This window comes from Chanos chanos, chromosome 14 (genome assembly GCF_902362185.1).
Source record: "Chanos chanos chromosome 14, fChaCha1.1, whole genome shotgun sequence".
Classification (NCBI taxonomy): Eukaryota; Metazoa; Chordata; class Actinopteri; order Gonorynchiformes; family Chanidae; genus Chanos; species Chanos chanos.
Genome location: NC_044508.1, coordinates 12,357,267 through 12,376,766, shown reverse-complemented (window position 1 = coordinate 12,376,766; position 19,500 = coordinate 12,357,267). Strand labels below are relative to the sequence as shown.

The window sequence follows — 19,500 nt, the reverse complement described above, 5'->3', positions numbered from 1 at the left end:
GAGCACTTAAATCAACAAGAGTCCATTAACAAATTAAAAAAAAAAAATGCTTTTAACCACTAAATGAATGTCCGAAAATGAGGGAAAAGGGTGTGAAGTTTGATTTTATTTTTCCCCTAGTCTGAAAGCTTTAATAAACTCTGGACAATTCGAACTATTTTGCTGCAAACGACAGGAACTGTTTCAACTGATCAACATATTTGACTTCGCTCATACACGCAGCCTCGCACTTTTACGGACTTGCATGCATCTCTCGAACTGCACATCAACAGCAAATCCGCCAGAGGAACTTTGTATTTTCAACAGTACAGCATTACGTTCAACATTTTCATATTAGCGTGTCAACACAAGTTTGGAATTGTGAAGGTATGATCACAAGTAGAGAGCATAGCAAGCGGTTAACTTACTAGAATTCAGCTATGCTCACAAGCTAAGCATGCATGTGCGTAACATACCGACTGTGTATTGTCACCTTCAAGAAAGCAAAAACTAGGTTAGCTAGTAATTTACCCAGGTTACTTCTTGCCATTAATGAAATCTCCAATAAACGTAGTGATAAAAAATCTATTTCACATAGTCTGACTGACAATTTCAGACAGTCTGTCATAAACTTCTTAAGTATAACCTCACCATCTCCACCTAAGGTCAGCTCAGTCATGATCACTCTGTCCTGCTAGCAATGGTGCTAAACCATCAAGCTCCTTAAACAGTGATAGCTAGTGATCTTCAAATAATGAAATTATAGTGTACTGGTAATATTTGTGTTGCTAACCTTAGTTTTCTTCTAGTATGCACAAGCAGACTTTTGCATTTTTAGTCACACTACATGATAATAGTCAGGTCCGGTGTGCATGATGCCTGGGCCCAGGAGAAAATTACTTCAACTGGCCCCCGCCTCCACCTCAATGAGTGAGGATCACTCTCTCTCCTAGGTCCCCCCTTGGCTGGGCATGGGACAACTTCCCAGGTTGTCCCCCCCCCCCCCCCCCCCCCCCCCCCCCCCCCCCCCCCCCCCCCCCCCCCCCCAGATGGCAGGGCTGATAATAGTAGAGAAGAATGGAACCGTTACATCAAAAGTCAAAGACAAACTTAAAAACTAAACTGGGCTTTGGAGAGCTGAAATTTTTTTCAGTATTTTTGCCTGTTTGTGTGGCTGACTGATTCTTTCATTTCTACCATTTTCAAAAGAGCTCAACATTGGTGGCAAATTATGTAAAGTTTCACGAAATCTGTTTACACATACATTAAAAAAAGAGGAAAAAAGAAAAAAAAAAACATTTCCAGGGGGTGGGCTTTGAGATCCCCTAACCCAGTTTAGTTCTCCTCAGAAAGTCATCACTAAATTACACCACTGCAGTTCAAGTGAACATAAATTTCCCATTAGGACAGTTCTGTTTAAAACCAAAGCAGAAGCGTATGTGCATGTTACAGAAACTGCCACAGTAAGCATAGCAATTTGATGAATGCATTTGATGAATACATAATCTTATTCTAATACAAAAGTTTGTCAAGCGTTGTTGCAGTATTCTCAGCGTCATCTAAGCATTTCTTTCAGTGGTTAGATACATAAATATTGCATAAGGAATACTGAGTTTACAATACCACAAAATTAACAGTTTACAACTGAAATACATCACTTGGTGTACCATTTCTTGTGCAGTTTCTTATGTGGTATGTTTTCATACCTGCTCCCAAAGTCTCTAGGCAGTGCACCTTTTTAGTATAAACCATAGGTTGAAAAGGTGAAGACATACCTTTTAGTGGCACAATTGTATGAATTTAAATAAACCCAAAGGGAAAAATAGAAAGAAAATCTGTCTAATAGTCCCAAACTAAATTAGACTACTGATATCTTCACACTCACTCATGTAATATATTTACTGAGAAGTACATGTTCATGATAATTTGACTGAAATAAGAGTCATTTTTTTTATAACTTATCTGACATATTTGTTATTGAGTTAAACTGCAGTGCAATGTAACCGTATGAGCACTAAACTGTTGAAACCAAATGAGAGAGCACCATTGCACAAAGTGAGAAACAAAGGTGAACAGACACCAAAATATAAACAATGGTAGCAGTTGTCTTTAGACACTACTAATGACCACTGAAGCTGAAGAAACAAATCAGTAACACAAAAAAGATAAACAAGTGGAAAAAAAATTATGCTATAAAACGGAAATAAGGACCTAGTTTGGAAGCAAGGATACTAGGAAGAAGATAAGACATAATACAAGTACACTGCATGAAAAGCTCATTACTCAGCTTTTTATGCAAAAGAAGCATCTAAATAATATGTTTCAACAGCACAGTAACTGAAAAATTGTGTTCACACCTACAAAGCTTAATTAATTTATTAATTAAATTAATAACAAGGATCAATAGTTGGTGAATTCTGAGGTTCAGAAATGGTCAGAAATCCTGTGTATATCTATAATCTACAAACTAGGCAAAAATAGTAGACTAGGCAATGAACATCAATGCTGGGGTATATGGCTAGTTACCTGTCATTTAATGTGGTGTTATATACAAATATATGTGCAAGTCAGTTTCATGAACTACCTTATCTAGTGCGCTTGTTCCCTATGTTCTTCAACACAATTAATAAATACAATCAACACCACAATATGGGTTGTACTGTGCGGATTGCAGCATGTTATGACAAAATTGGACAGCTATGTACTGTTCTAAGTAGCATGAATGCATGGTTAAATATAAAGGAAATAAAATGGAAAATTATTACAAAAGATTAATTAAGCATCTTATCTGTGAGTACCCCTACACTGCTACATGTTGACATGGCTAACAAACTAGCATGGCAGAATAAATAAAACAATATGAAAAATGCTTCATTTCAAACATTTCAGAAGTTCCCTGGCATCTTGCATGTTCATCTTGCTCTAGTATTTTTGTTTTGTTTCTTAAAGTTCCCACAATTTCATCTCTAGTCACCTAGCATAGCATGCATACTCAGTCAGATTTACTGGCCATTTAACTTCTTGTTTTGGCATATCCCACAGTTAAGGGAATTAACTGTTACCATGAAAGTTATAGCTGTATTAACTCTCTAGGTTCAAAACATCTATCCATGCCCGCAAGTAAAATAAGCCCTGAGCAAAATCCTTTCAAACAGATGACACACTTGTATTCAAAACCTAACCAGCAGAATGGAAAATGTTAACATCTTGCCCTCTTCCTATAATCCCATAATATATTGGGAACTTGGCAACTGATGAACTCTAGAGGAACGTCAGATGGGTCAGGAGGAGGATTCTACTGTAGTCTTTCTCCATTCCACAATCAAACACCGTTAGCATAGGTAACATTTGATTCCTGATTGATGCTTTCTTTGACCTCTAGTGGCAGTGAGTCAAAGAGGTGGTCCTCCACAATAAGGCCATTTCGTCGTAGGAGGCGACACTGGCCAAGTTGGGCTGGCAAACGATCCAAACAGTTTCCCTTCAGCTCAAGGTGGGTCAATTGCACCAACTGACCAACTTTCTCTGGCAGACTGGAGATACAGTTTTGCCCCAGACACAGAGTTCTCAGTTTAGTGCATTTAAAAAGCTGTTTAGGGACCACCTCTACTTTGTTTGCCGTAATGGCAAAATACTGGAGGTTCTGCAGGAACCCCACTTCCAGTGGAATCACCGTTATGGAATTGTGACTGACATCCAGATACCTCAGCTTTAGAAGGTTGAATAGAGGGGTGGGCAGAGATTCCAGCTTATTGTGGGAAAGATAGAGTGACTCCAGGTTTTTGACATGGCTTATGGACAGGGGAATGCTGATAATTTTATTGTGCCACAGTTTGAGGCAGGTTAACCTTTTGAGGTGTTGGAAGCTGATAACCTCCTCAATAGTGCGAATGTGGTTGGATTTCAGGTCTAGTTCCTGCAGGTTAGTCAAGCTAAAAATGGCATGTGGGATCCTTTCAAGTTCACAATTGTGAAGTTCCAGTTCTGCAAGGTTCATCATCTTTTTCAAACTGTTCAGAACCAGGAGTTTAGTACCATCATTATGTACCACAAGTTTGACCAGATGTGGAGATAAGTCCGTGATATTAGTTGGGACCTTTGTGAGGTTGCTTTTAAGATGTAAAATCTTCAGATGTCTTAGGTCTCTGAGGGACTCCAAACCTATCATTTTGTTATTCTCTGAATTCAAATTTCCAACCAAATACAGCTCTCTCAGGTTCTTCAATAGATAAACCCAAGTGGGAATTTCTGCAACATCTGTAAATTTCACATGAAGGCACCGGAGGTGATCACGAAGGAAACTGAAAGCCGTCTGCTCAACTTTGGCAGGGCAGTGGTAGAAGTGCAGCTCCTGAAGATTGATCATCTGGGATATCTTTGCTGTGATCCTTGCTTCAGGAATGAGTTCCAACTTAAGGATCTCAAGGTCAGTGAGGTCAAAGACTGCATCAGGAACACCAGAGAGCATGAATAGGTGGAGCTCCAGCTTGTCTTGGGCATTGCGAGTCACATGCTGCCGCAGTTTCTCATATGTCCATTCATGGTTTAAGCTAATTTCACGCAGCTTATTCTCACTGACCTCAGACAGAAAGACACCGAACCGTTTAGAGTACAACTGGTCATACTGGTCCACCATATGTAAGAGGAAAGCAAAGTCATTCTTCACATCAGGAATATCACTGAAGCTGCTTTCCTCTCTGACCTTCTCAAAGGAATACTCTTTAAGAGACCCTCTAAAGAGCCAGTACAGAGTGTATATGCATACCAGGCCATAGACACATATAAGAGCAATGTAACTCACAAGCAGTTTCCTCAGCATGAATGCCATGTTATGGGTACATCTAAAATCAGAGTATCCAGTTAGGTGTTTTATATCTGGCTTACAGTCATGCTCAAAATGTATGGAGGCAACAAATGTTGTTGTATAGCACAGGATAAGAATGAACTTGAATGTCTTAATTACTGTCTGGGCCACATAGAGCTTATAGATTAAGTCACTGTCCTCAACATGTGCACGGAACTTTCTAACCTTCTCAAAAAGAGCCTTGGCCTGCTCCCCATCTTTCTTATCTAGGATGGTCATGCTTGGAACTTCAATAACAGGCTTCTCAGCAGAGAACTTCACTCCAGATTTTGCAAGCATGGGTGTGGATTGGTTGGGACTTCCCTCTTCACTGCTGGTGGATAAATGCTTTGGTAATGAGGAGGCCCCTGTGAGCCTCTGCTTGTTCTCCTCTGAGTCCTCACATGCAGTCTCGGACAAAGCCTTGGTGGTCCATGGTGACTCAAAACACTTTCCCAGAATTGAAACAAAATGCTCAATTTTTGAGCTTGTCTTTGGATATTTGAACCAGAAGTTGCTACTGACCATGAGAACAATGGTGTGAATAAGAGCGAGGTATGGAAAGTACTTTGAGTACCAGGGAAGGGCAACATGGTAACACATCTGATTAACAAAGACATACTGCTGAAAGTCCAGATTTGTTTTAAGTCCTGTGGGCTGAGGGTGTCTGATGGCAGCTGAGTGTGCAAACTCAATTTGGTGGACCACACTGTCAGGTAGGTCTTTCTTGATCAAAGGTGCAGCTGCCAGTGTAACCCGATTTCCTCCTGCATCTGTAGAAGTAGTCTCTGGTGGCCCTGTTGGTGGGGCTGTAACTGGGTCTTCTAGATCAGGAAGGCAAACCACTTGGTCTTTGGTTAACTGCATAGTCCCAGCAAAAATTGCCAGCATCAGCATGACAATTGCTAGGTAATCCATAAAGACATCCCACCATGGTTTCAGAATTCGATAGGTTGGCTGGACGTCATTCAAAGAGGCAACTTCCGTGAGGGTGAACATTCCTGTAGGAGAGAATAAAAGCAGTGGATTAGCAAGATATACACATGTCGACAGTAATGTATCACTAAAGCACAAGCCAGCAGGACAGTTTCAGTGCACCTTGGCATAGATTATAAAAGTATCTGTATCCCAAAAGGAGGGAGATATACTTCATATGAAGAATCAGGTGATCACTCGGAACTGCTTGGTATCTACTGGCATTTACATTGCCTTTCAGGGGTAACAGGATTTCAATCACATCAGCAAAATGCCCCTTACGATGTTACAGCCACCATAACCCTTAACTATAGGAAACAAACACCCTGCTCGGTAGGACGCCTAACTTGAACACATCATTTTGCCACTAAACCATAGTATTACTTTCTCTCAAGTTCTTAAAGTATTATTTTTTTTAAAAATTGCCTGCTCACACGCTAGATTAATATTTGCAGTCAGATGATACACATTTGCTTGTTTGTTTTGCCTTGAATCTTCTCAGAGGCTCCAGCCATCTGTCTTTCAAAGTCACTGGGATCTCATCTTCTAGTCAAAGTAGAGCCAAATTTATAGGTGATAAGTCTAACTCAGCATTTTTATTGATGACCCCAACCATGTTGAGATGTTTATTACTAAATGGACTTAGAACCACACCTATGCAGATGCTCATGCTGTCAAAACTGTGTCAATGCACTGTACTTGTGTTTCCCTTTTTTTGGCAGTTACCTGTATTTTGTGTCATTTCAATATAATAAAGATTATATATTTTGTTTTCGCAAAAGAGGCAACAGTCTGCCTAGTGTGTGCTTATCAGTTTTCAAAACTCTGCATTCCCTCACACACAATATCATGTCATCAAACTATAAAACTCTGTCTAAGCCTATCTATCTCTCGCTCTCTATGGGCGTAGACTAAAGTGCGCGAAAGCCAACATTTCTCCAAAATGAACTGTGGCCAAAAATAATGTTTTCTTAAATATCAGGTTCTTTGTCTCTGCTCTTATTTTCCACCTTGTTTCATGGGCAGTATTGATGCTTGCAGTTCTTCTCTCACAGGGCTGAGCTTTACACGTGAACACTCAAGACACAAACACGATCCGACAGTAAACAATGGATGACCTTCTCACTCTCTGAGAAAAAGTGAAGTTACAAAAGGTCATTTATCCATTTTACAGTGTGAAAGTAAGTGCAGTTGGGATACAGTGCTACAGAGCATTGAACTCTTTTATAGATAGTAATGCAGCTGGCATAGCAGATGACAGGTTTAAACCCCATTACTACATGGCAACCTTACACCATTACATTGGTTTACCCAGATAACAGGTTACTCTGCCATTAAAGAAGTGTTAGAATTTATATCTTGTGATTCTTTTTTCTGTTACCTATAGCCATTGCTAATTTTCTGAATCCATTTTCCTAATTTGGTGAATGACAGTTGGAGTTACAAACTGAACATTCCTTCCTGCTTCTGACTTCTCACTTGACTTAATCATAATAAATGTGTGGGGTTTTTTTTAAGGTACCAGCACCCTGAAATTATTAGAATGTTCTCAGAATGCAAACAAAACAGAAGATAATTCCTGTGAGAAGCCTCCCACATTCATCCTTATTGTACCTAGATGATGTCAGAAACTTGTTGAAACTTGATTGATATGTTCCTAGAAGGCTAAACAATGCTTTGAGGTGCTTATGGGAGTGGCATAACCAAGCTCAACAGGGTGCTGCATATTTTCAAGCTTCTGAAATCTACTGAAATAAGAGTTCAGACTTGCTTCACTCACAATAATCACATTCCTTCCCTTCAGCGGATCAACTATTCAAGTCATTACTTTGTACTACTTTGTCTTTGTGTATTCGGGAAATTTTTCTTTCAAGCTTTATCCGTGCTTGGGGGAGGGGGGGATGTCATATTGGCTTTGATGTTAGCATATCATCCGTAAGGAACAATGGAGTAGCTCAGTCTAAGACTTACTAATGGGAAAATGGACAGTTAGTTGGGATGTCTGGTTCTAAAATGAAGTTAATATGAATGGCACTGGATGGTGAGCCTGGTAAGGCATTTTACTGCCAGAGGGACATTAACCATTCATAGCAGGTTCAAAACATAAATAACACACTGATATCTTTTCTGTGAATAATACATTGGATGTGATTCTAGCATGCATTCTAAGTACCAAGCAAAGTCTCCATGTCATGAATCTAGTGAAACTAATCTGTAATTTACTGTAATTAACTTGATTGCAGTCTACAACAGCTTATTTAGCTAACTCAAACTGATATCAGTACCAGCAGACAGAATTACTCTCCAACTGGGTTTTTACCAGGCTTTTTACCTTTAAGATTCTTTGTGTTGTATCTTTTTAAATAATGAGAGATTGAGACAATTAAAAGTAGGCTCCAATGACTTTGCACTGCCACTTAATGAAAACATTTTAAATCAAAAAAGTCCATTTGAATGCAAGAGATCAGTTATTTTAAATCAAAAGGACTGGCTCTTCATGGAGTGACCAAATGGCTGGCCTAAGGGAACATCTGGTTGTCAGCTCATTAGGTCACTAAAACATCTGTGTTCATGAGTCCAAACCTCTGTATAACCCATCACCTCACTCTAGTACAACCAATATATGACACAAAGTCCTTGAAGTTCCCTTTACTACACCGTCAGTTAATAGATGAATAAAAGTCTACCAGCAAAACACAATTAAGTCTAGACAGAGGACTGGATCAGACTTACCAAACAGGCTATATATGAACTCACAGAGAACTTGTGCAAGATTTAATTAAAATGGGACTTCCAGGACACATCTGACTCATAGTTTCCCCCACAACTCACACAACATAATATTCACACTATCTTTCTTTAAAATCTCGGGCTCTATGGAAAAGTTATATAGACACCATCGTATTAGAACAATTTAGTAGACAGAGAAAGATACTCTGTTTTAGAACTGCCATAGTGACTCAGGCTTGTCTCAGACATTTAATGAGTCTGCTTTTCCGAATCACCATAACATTATGTTATGACTCATACTTGGCTTAATACATGTGTTTCACGTGTCTTGATACTCCACTGTTTTTTTTTTTGCTTGTTTGTTTAGTTGGTTGTTTTTTTTGCTTATGCAGCACATTTGCAAGTGTTTTGAGAATGATATTTTGATATTACAGTATATGAGAGTACAGTAAAAGAAATGCAAACCTAAATGAACAATTGTTAATAAGCAGAACTAGCCAGAACAAGACATCATAAAACTGAGGACAACCTGTGTACCCTGGTCTGAACGTGTGAAACACACCTGTCAATTTCTGAGAAAAAACATCAGACACAAAGTGTGCATGAAATTCCAGAAACTCCATTTTACAGTCGAGTTCATTAAACATGTACGTCCTGCTCTGAAAACTCATTCATCCAGGAGTCATAGCAACACCTAAATGCTTAGCTATGGGGAAAAACAATGTTTCCAGTAGACAATAATTTGTCATTAAACTGTACACAAACACACAGATATTCAAACACTTTCTTAAGGCCATTCATTTGAACCACATGTCCTGAACCATTCCACACAAAATTCTGTTCAAAAGCTAAGAAGCTAACAATCATTTCCCAGATGCTGCAGTTGCTCTCCACTCCACATACATGGGAGACAATAAAAACCACAGCAATGTGCCCAAGTTCTGCGTCTGCTCGAATCATTTCCAGATGTATATTAAGATCTTTCATCTGATATGTGTTCTTAGTGTGGCTGGATCAGTCACGTGGATGCTTGCGTCATGTTTTCTAATCTGACTCTCAGCTGCTATGGTGGAACGCTGTGATCAGGGACCTCAGAGAAAGCCACTGGTGCATGCGTCAGTTGAGAATTTGGGGAAGTTAACTTTCAAAACCTGCAATGGGACCATTTGACTAGATAGAATGATAAAACAACTTCACAACCTTGACAAACATCAGGACTTTGAATTAACAGAACATGTAGTTTTATCAGTCCTATCTGAGCTACAACAGTGATTCAGAGCATACCATCACAGTTGTTAAATGGAGTCTAAGAGTCACAGCTCTATAGCAAGACCAAAAATACCCAAGAAATCTGTGAACACTATTGAGAACAACCTACGAAACAAAGTTTGAAACTGTAGGCCAAAAAGTAACTTAGTTTTCCATTAAATGGGCATGGCCTACAAAGTGTAACCAAACAAAATGGTTTAATATGTTGTTTCACGCTCATCAATTCACTTCTTTTGTACTAGGGTACTTTGGACAAGACCTCTAACCAGCTAGTGGTGTTGAATACATCCATTTGGTAATCACTGTTGGGTAACACAATATCCACAGAAAAGCCATTACCTTCATGGTCAACTTCATTTAACCTCAATGTGGTTATTTTTCTTTTTTAAGTAGGTCATGGTGGTAGGGCTGTACATAAGGCATGCCCATCCAACAACAGCAGCAGAGTGACAGCATCAACATCCAATCAGTGCCTCAGGTACAAAAACAGATTTGATCAAGGCTGAACCTACCATATGTCTACCAATGCAAGGCTTTAATACATCAGTAAGTATGAGGCTGATTCGTCCTATCAGTCCTGGGTCTTGACTAGCAAAAGCCATCAAGGGACGTGAATGAAAATATTGTGTTGTACATACTGTCAGCTCATGCGTGTAAAAACCACAGTGCCGGCAGGGACTGAAAAAGAGTTGTTAAAAGAAATCTAATTTGATTTGGGTCAAAGTACAGATCAGTCTTTTCATTCAATAATGATCTTTTTTCTAAATAAACTGATTCTGAAGTAGTAGTTTCTTTGTTCAATAAAGTAAGTACTTCCAGACCAACAACTGAAGCCGCATTTTGGGCAGCACAACAATAAGGAACAGGATACTCACACTTAAGATTAAGTTTATGACGTTAAAATTACTAAGGCCCAAAGCAGTCGGATACAAATGTCAACAATTCAGCAGAGACAACTTAGCAGGCTAGTGTGTTAAATAATAATAATAATAATAATAATAATAATAATAATAAATAATTCAGTGTTTTGTAATATTACTCCAAATCTCAATGTCAGTGCAAGGCATAAAACATGATTATGAATATCAGAATAAAACCACAGACTACTTCAAGAAAGTCAGTAAGTATCATTTATAGATTCAGTCAAAATTACACAACTGTGAATACTCTGCATGTTAAGTTTGCATGACTACAACTAGAGGAGAAGATCACTAAATTGTATCTAAACCTCTACGTTGTCTTTTATATATGCAACTACCCCAAATGATAAATTGAATGATTAAGAATTCCGTTCTGCATTGTGTTAGCGATTTGTATGGCTCACCAACCTACAGCAGGCTACGCTACATCAAAAAGTGCCGAAGCCATGTTGTAACAAGTGTAACTGTAACTCCACAACATTTTAGACTATTCAAAGGAAAAACGTTGTGCTTTGGAAGGAGAGGTGGGGATTCTGTTGCCTGTTTGAGCAGGGCGTGTTATACTATTTACACTTTTAACGGACTTAGAATACAAGAATAATACATGTTTGTTGCAGCAGTACCGTTCGTTATACTCACTGTATCAAACGGCGACTACAAGGACTTCAGGAAAAAATACACCCAGTGTTACATTTACAGTTTTTTCCTTCGGACATGTTCCGTGACAGCTACAATGATACCGCTCTTCAGAAATCCACCAAACCATATTGCGTGACTAGGTGTTGGAAATCGTGCGTGCTGCAAAACCATCATCGCCATTGTGATTCGCCAGTGTTGTCAGTGTGCATAGACTGTAAGCTAATGGGTGCAAGTCAATGTGACACAGCTCCACTCCGAAGTATTAACGTCAATACCCCAATACGTAATACCTTAGAACACGATTAAAATGTAGACATTTCGCGTTATTTCATGTAGAATATTCTAGCTGTATCAAGATGCCCGTTTACTGTCTCCACGTTTGTTTAATATAAACGTCTAAAATAATAAAGGTTGTTTATCTGGGCGGGTTAACCAAGATTTACTGGGATATTATGTTACCGAATAACCAACTCTCTCAGCCAATGGCCTCATACATTCTATGTGTTTTCTATCTTTTCAGGTTTCCGAACCATCCATCCGTTTCGTTTCATGTAGCGTACAGTCAGCGTCGTGCGCCGACTACACAACTAACCAGTCTGCGCCAGTTTTCAGACCAATCTGCCTAGTTCCGTCTTGATCGTATAGAGAAAATGCGTATAAAACACACTGTTTCACTTACCTCAAGGCAGAGTGATCATTGTCAAAAATTAATTCTTGTGTAGGTCCATAGTCATTCGGCGCTGACAGGCTGAGCGACCGCCTATAATAAGTAACATTATATTGGCAGTAACAGTCCGGAAGTCTGCGAGGGCGGTCTTTAAGTTTTCTAAGCGGCATGGTACGCATTGATACCTCTCCGGTGAAGTATCCAAGCAACAAAAGCCGGTTTAGGACACATGTGTCTTGTAACATTATTAGTACTCAATATTTTAAGTCCCGTTGTCCTTGGGACTACAACGAAACACGTATTGTACAGTGAAACTTTGTCCTGCCTCCTCGAAAACAACAGTCTACGCTAGGCCCTTTCATTATGGAGCAGCTCAGAAATGCCGACAGGTTTTTCAAGGATTTGTCTTCACATTAATACTGGCTTTACAATTATGATGTGTTGTAATCTATTTATGCTATAATTTCCAGGAAGTTATTTTGGTCGCAGAATATTGCCGATTGTACTCTTGATGTTTCATTTGGTATTGGTATACTCTTAGCACGAGAAGCATAATGTTAACAGATTATTTGAAAGATGATTCCATTGCAAGTGCAGACGACTGTCTTGTGTATTACATTTTCTGACCTAAGAGTATATATCTGACAGACCGAGGTATAGGCTTGACCGCAGGCTCTGTAGCCACTCCGAGCCGACAGTTAGAAGGCCATCCTATTCTAACTGACATTTAACAATTAGAATAGGATGGCCAGCCTTGGTCTTCGAGTTTTCTGATGTCCACAAATTCGGTGTTGCAAAGAGGAGCCCAGGTTAAACGTAACATTTATTTGCAACATGCTTCGCTAATATGTCCAAAAATCCATTATATTTTACCCCAAGTCAACCATATGGCTACAAATAAGAAGATTATGGTGACTTTGCCTTTCCCGTTCTGTCTGACATCCTGGCGAACTCTTAGCTCGTCACAGCTGAGGCTGACTAATTGGTTAAAGACGACTGGGTATGCAGCTATGGCAAAGTTACGTTTCAAGAAAAAAGCATTACCGTAAATCATTACTGGTAGGTGTCTCTCTAGTGGTTCTTTTCACCGCAGTGAAAATGTTACTGTTTTGGAGTAAACATGCCCCTAGGTCAGTTAGACCTGTTAGAACTGTCATGCGTTTAGTGTGTGAATACTTAACTGGAAGGTGTGTTTGAGACAGCTTGGATGGGGATCATGCTGAACATATGGGGCTGATATAGGGTTTGAAAATGCATGGGCATTCATCCATTTTGAAAAACACAAAAGACTGAATAAAACAACAACAACAAAAAACAACTCTTAAGTGTTTGTCTCTGGACCCGATGGGAACACAGTGTGACAAGGTGAATCCTACATCCCACTTCCAGCTCTACATGGCTTGTATCCTGTGAGTGTGTGGTTTTTCACACACTTGAGCCCTCATCTGTTAGGTTGGAGTGGGCAGGTTTCAGCCAGTTCAAACTAGATGAGGTACAGAGAGACTAGGCTGGGAGCAGGCCCAGAGGGGAGTGAGAATACAAGATACATGTTTGTATGGGATGAAAATCTCAAGCCAGTTGTCAACACTGAAAAAAGATTAGGGAAAAAAAGACTGGGCTGAAAAAGATGGCTTTGCCAGGTACCTTATGTCCATGAAACAGAAAAAAAGCCCCAGAATGAGCTTACTGTGTTTACTGAAATTACTGTAATCAGTCTGAATTCCTGTATTTGAAGTTTAAAAAATTAACCATAATTTGTTCATCAATAACCACAAATTACCCTAAAAATTATCCATAAAAATATGACAAGACTGTAAAGAAGCATGGGCAGAAACTGCTCTATATTATTAAAGCCACATGGCCTTTTTCACTCAGTTTTACTAGGTCTTGCAAATTACTCGTTATGCTAATTCACATATTTAAGATTAACTTTTGGCAAGTCTTGATTAAGTTTACAGTATTTGACAACACTTTCAGATATACAGAAATATTAGAAGACCAAGTCTGCAGACAGAAATTTACACAATAATGTCTAGTGTCACTCTCACATCGAACACTAGATATGTTTTAATCCTGATTTTAAAGTGAAGTTACCAGTGAGCGAGTTATTTTCCAGTGCCCTTTAAGCAGATCAGTCTAGTGTAAAGAGACTCAAGACTAAAACTTGTCTCCATGTGTGTGGTCAGAGTTTCCTTCAGGAAGAGCTTATTCTTCACAAGCAAATGCTGTGTTCTTCAGGGACATCAGTTATCTAATCAAGCCAAAGAGAGCTGTGGAACCTGCTGCAGTGCTTGTTCAAGCTGCTATACTTTAAATAATGCACAGGCCAAAACCCCACACTTAAATGAGAGTCACAGAAGCCATGGGCAGCAGAGAAGGAATGACAGAGAGAGGGAGGGAGAAAGAGAAACAGAGTGAAAGAGTGAGTTACTGTGTGTGTGTGTGAGAGAGACAGAGAAAGAGAGGGAGAGAGGGAGTTTCTCTTAAACCATCTACCAGGACAAGAAAGCTCTTCTTGGAATTACATCGCTGGGGAGATTTCTACTGCAAAACAAAGTACAAGTTTAGGCAAAGGAGATTTCTCTGCCTTGGGAACTAGCTGTGTTTAGAGATGTTAATTCATTTAGAACATTTCTGAATTATGCAGGTAGGTTCCAAAACCGCCCTCGGTGACTTTTAAAGAGGGGTGGTTGCTAGGACACAGTTAGCTAGAGGTGGAATTATGAAGACTACTCAACTTACTGATATGTCATGTGGAGCAGCGGTTAAGGTGATATTGACGTGGAAGATATGAGGGAAAGATATGATAAACTTAAACCAGTGTCAGCTTTGGGCCAAAGCATACACTGCTCAACTGTGATTTTCATGAACCGATTTGAAATGCAAAGCAAAAGCAATGAGCCATTGTGAATCAGCTGACTGCAAATACAAATCAAGGGAATGAGTAGGCTGTGTCATCATGAATGGTCCAACCTTAAGATAAGTGCCAATGAATGCAAAACAATTCTCAACAATCACTTTCATACCACAGAGAGGCAGTTCTATTCTGATGACGGCAGTCTCTCCTAAGACTACAGTGCCACCATACACATGAGGGGAGTGCTTACCGACAGGTTTGGTAAACGTGAAAACAATGTAAACCGTATGTTATGTAAACCTTATGTATCAGTCAATCAGTCATCTGATCTGAACCCAGCTACACACTTATATAAGGTTTAGGAGTAGTCACTTGTGGTCCCTTTTTTCCACCGCTACTATGAAAACTCCAAATATTGGGACATCTCAAGGAAGAAATATGTCTCCTTCAAATAAAGTTCCAGACATTTGTGGAGTCTCTTCCAAGATCTACTGAAGCTCTTCAGATGTTTTGTGGTGGCCAAGGATCAGACTTTAACCCTATGTAAGTGTTTCCTTTACTTTGGCAGTTACCTATAAATTCAAGCTCAAAGTCTGACTTGTTATGTACAATTATATAATATTCTGCACAATGATGTTCTCTATGCCTGTTCTTCAAGGTGAACAAACTGCATATTTACTTCTGTTAACCTGTCATGTTTTAATGTGGCACTGCTGCACTGTCCGTTATGCTAACTCAACAGTAATACCACAGCCCTCCTTTTTACATTTGTTCTTTAATGGTTGCTCTAGTGCTCCATTCAGTAATGATAGCTTCACTAGGGCTTCACTCTGGAGAGCTATAAATGAGGCTTTTTCTCATTCTGCAGTTACTTTTACTGCATCGCCTCTGATAGAGACATTGTTTCAGTCCTAAGATGTCCAGTTGGAGCTAGCTGTTCACTTGCCTTTGAAAGATGTAGCTTATTTGCAGCCTTTAAGTTTACTCTGGATTCAGTACAATCATAGAATCTAACTGCCAGGCCTTAGGGATGGTAAGAGACTAGTCATCCTTGTCTGTGTGTGAGGTATAAATGTTAATCAAAGACAAATTTTCCAACAGAGGGGCTAGTTTTGGTCTAAAATTAATCATAATCAGAAATAAATGATCTTAATTTAAAAGGAAACGTAAATCAGAGTCCACAATCCCATAACTGCATCTTTAAGACCATCCTTTTTCGTCCATGATAAGAGGAGTATATTGTCAAGAACTGATGGATGCTTTTGTTTTGACTACAGAAGAGGATTACGTCGTGAGGGGCACACATTCTGTGGCTTCTGTTTTGTCTGTAGCAGATGAAAGGGTGGGCTGGGATTACTATAAAAGCCCCTCCCCCCAGTAAGAATAAGAACAGGACAAAGAAATGTCCAGCCAGCCCCACAGTAGTCTGGCTACTCACAAATCAGTCACATACAATAATAGAACAACGACAGAGAAATATATGACGACAACAGTGAAATTCTATCAATTACATGCTCCAAAACCTGACATACGCAACTTTATGGCTCTGAGCTCCAAATGTGCTGATGTATTCAGTATGTTACACCCAGTATTTTGTCATTTTATACCAGTTTCTCCTCAGCAGGCTGAGCATTGATCTTACTTCTTCTGATGCAGTGAGACACCAGTCTTGTTCGATGTATTAGATGAAAGCCCCCATACTGCAAGCATCACATTTCTCATCAGAGATGGACGGATACATCTTTCATCTCTCCATTGCTGACCCAGTGCACTTGACAGCACTTATTCATACCTGCGACATCACATCCTTACTTTTCTTTCTCTCCTATTTCAAGAAACGAGACAAGCTCATCATCCCGGTGAAACACGTACAAAGTGTTAGCTCTCTATGGAGACAGATAACTCACCTTCCTCATGCTACACACCATGCACATCTATACTTTGTCACACATATTCCCTCTCTCTCTCTCTCTCTCTCTGTGTGTCACACACACACATACACACACACACCCTGTCTGAAATCATAATGTCTAAAGGTGAGTACCGGGTGATGAGAGCTGTCAGGGGTGAGACTCAGTATTGCAATGACAACCAGAGTGACAGCAAAGAGTCAGAATGCACAGAGTTTCCAGAGACACACCAGACACACCTGCCACTTGAACACACCTATACTGCTGAGATTGATTCTGATGATTCATAGACAGAATTTTGCATTCTAATTTCAGTAGGTCGCGGTATCAGTAACACTGAAAGTGCAGAGATAATAAAAATATGATCCTTCTACTACTATTACCGCCTCTTCATCCACAAGGGTTCATCATGAAGAAGCCAATGATGAAAATAGTAATGACAATAGAAGAAGAAAAAGAAGATGCAGAGGCATGTGAAGAACATGTGCCAGAAAAGCTTTTGTTTCCCTTTTCATTGATTAGATCTGGTAGACACACAGTTCCTGTCAAGATGTCTTTGAAATATTGATTGAAAAGCTCTTCCAAGCCAATGACAGGCTGTGGTAAGGAGATCTCTATAAATGAGACTTGAGCCCTTGTCATTAACCCATACTCTAAATGCACTCAGTACACCACAGTCTGCTTCAAAACTCAACCATAAAACTAACAGTAAACAACAGTTGACACAAAGAATAAATCATCATTTGTGCATATCATTTATGATATTCTGCATTGTTTTTACATTGTTGCTAAAAGCACTTTAAAAGATACATGGACAGTAAAACAAGTCAGTAGCCAAGCTCAGAAAAACATGGAACGAAACCATACTGTACTCTGTACAAAATAGCAGGGAGCAATTAGTAGCTCGACACTGCCACCTAGGGAATTAAATTCCCTAATTTCTTTTAAGTGAAAATATAACTTTCCATTAATGGCCTACAGTTTATCAAACTCTGGAGATGCTAACTGACACTGATGCAGGTAAATTTATACCTTCTGACAAAGTTCTAACCTTCTTGAGCATTTAGAGAATGAAGAATAGAGTCATGATTATGGGTATGCGATTCAAAATTGTTTTCAATGTCCATCTTTACTGATGTAATGTTTTTCATGTTGGATTTGATAATAATTTTTACTCAGTGATATATCTGCATGTGTGTCAGAGGAGTACAACCACATTGTCATATTTGCACAATGACACTCATGAGACTGCTACAGTGGCAGCTTTGTTGACCATGTTTCAAAAAGAAACTATGATCCATCTCAGCCCAACTACCTCCAAAACAAACACACACACACACATTACCTACAAATGCAAAATAATCCACCTAATCCACCATACGCTCAGGTCTCAAAGTCTATCTCTCATACTCCACAACTCAATTGCTTGCTGTGCAGAGATCTAAAATGACTCCATTCAACCACAAGGGCTTGTCCATAAGTTTGCACTCTCATTGACACATTGACTCTTTTGGCCTATTGAGGGCAGCACAGGTACATGTCTTTGGTAGATGACAACATTCAGAGATTCAGATCTTCATACATGGGGCTTGCCCTTTACTTCATAATGGAATAGGATAAGGCAGATTCAGAAAAGGGCAGGGTAGGAGAGGATGGGCTAAAATAGAATGGGATAGGATTGAAACAATAAGACGTGAATGTGGTAGGACATGATACAATACAAGTCAATTAAGGACTGAATGCTTCAGGAAGGCGTCACAGACATAGCCTGTGGTTTGTCTGCTAAAAACTCAGTAATCCATAAATGGAGACTGTGGCCATGCAACATGAACATTCTGGAAAGGAAAGCAGGCTGCATAATATTAACTGCAGAAGAAAAATAATAAAAAAAAGGGAGATTACTAATATACCTCATTAACATACTTCCTTACACTCTACATACATGAAATACAAAAGTGCCACTGTGCTAATACTATTTCAGTCCTCCTGCTCAACTCTCCCTGTTTGTCCCTTTGTTTTCTACACCTTCTCTTGGGAATAAATCCATTATGAGTCTAATGTAGGACAACAGTGCATCAGAAAAGAACAACAACAAACAGGCTATACTGGTAATGCTAATGAAAAATACAGCATACCTTCATAATATTGGAAATTCCATTGACATGGAACAGGCTGAGCCCTCAGGACATTCTGCGGCCTTCTGTCACTTCTCCAAACAGATGAGTGAAAATGATAAAGGAGAAGTTGCTTCACATACAAAACGATTGTGCCTGATATTATCTCTCTCAGCAAACTTTTCTGTCACCCTTAATCAAATATTGAATAGGCTATATTGTACAACCCTTTTGTAAACATTGTCCTTTGTTGTATACATGTACACATAGTGAGTACAGCTGGTTATTCAGTCAGAAACAGTCCATAACCATCAGCTCCTTCCCCTTCCCACAGCTAAAAATGGGCCTAGGAGAAGCTTGTTATTTTAGAGCCGTTTAATAAGTGTCCCAACTTGATCCTCAGCTGGGTATAATAGGAGGCCCATCTCTCTCATTTTTTCCCCTTGAGTTACTGTGTTTTTGGTCCTTTGTTGTAAAATAACATATTTTAGAGATCACTTTCATTACCTCATGAGGCTATACTCCTAAAACACCTAACTGCTGTCTGTGGCCGACTTCTTCCTACGATAGCTCACATGCTAATGAAGATATTATAAA

The 19,500-nt window shown here is 39.4% G+C and overlaps 1 protein-coding gene across 1 annotated transcript; it reads right to left on the bottom strand.

Annotated features, from left to right (window-relative positions):
* Positions 1-3,289: 3,289 nt before the first annotated feature.
* On the bottom strand, positions 3,290-12,103 carry lrrc8db (leucine rich repeat containing 8 VRAC subunit Db). The gene is made up of 2 exons (XM_030791583.1): positions 12,035-12,103; positions 3,290-5,823 (listed from the first exon to the last, which is right to left on the bottom strand). Exon 2 carries the CDS (start codon positions 5,819-5,821, stop codon positions 3,302-3,304), a length of 2,520 nt encoding a protein of 839 aa, XP_030647443.1. The 5' UTR covers positions 5,822-5,823; positions 12,035-12,103; the 3' UTR covers positions 3,290-3,301.
* Positions 12,104-19,500: the final 7,397 nt, after the last annotated feature.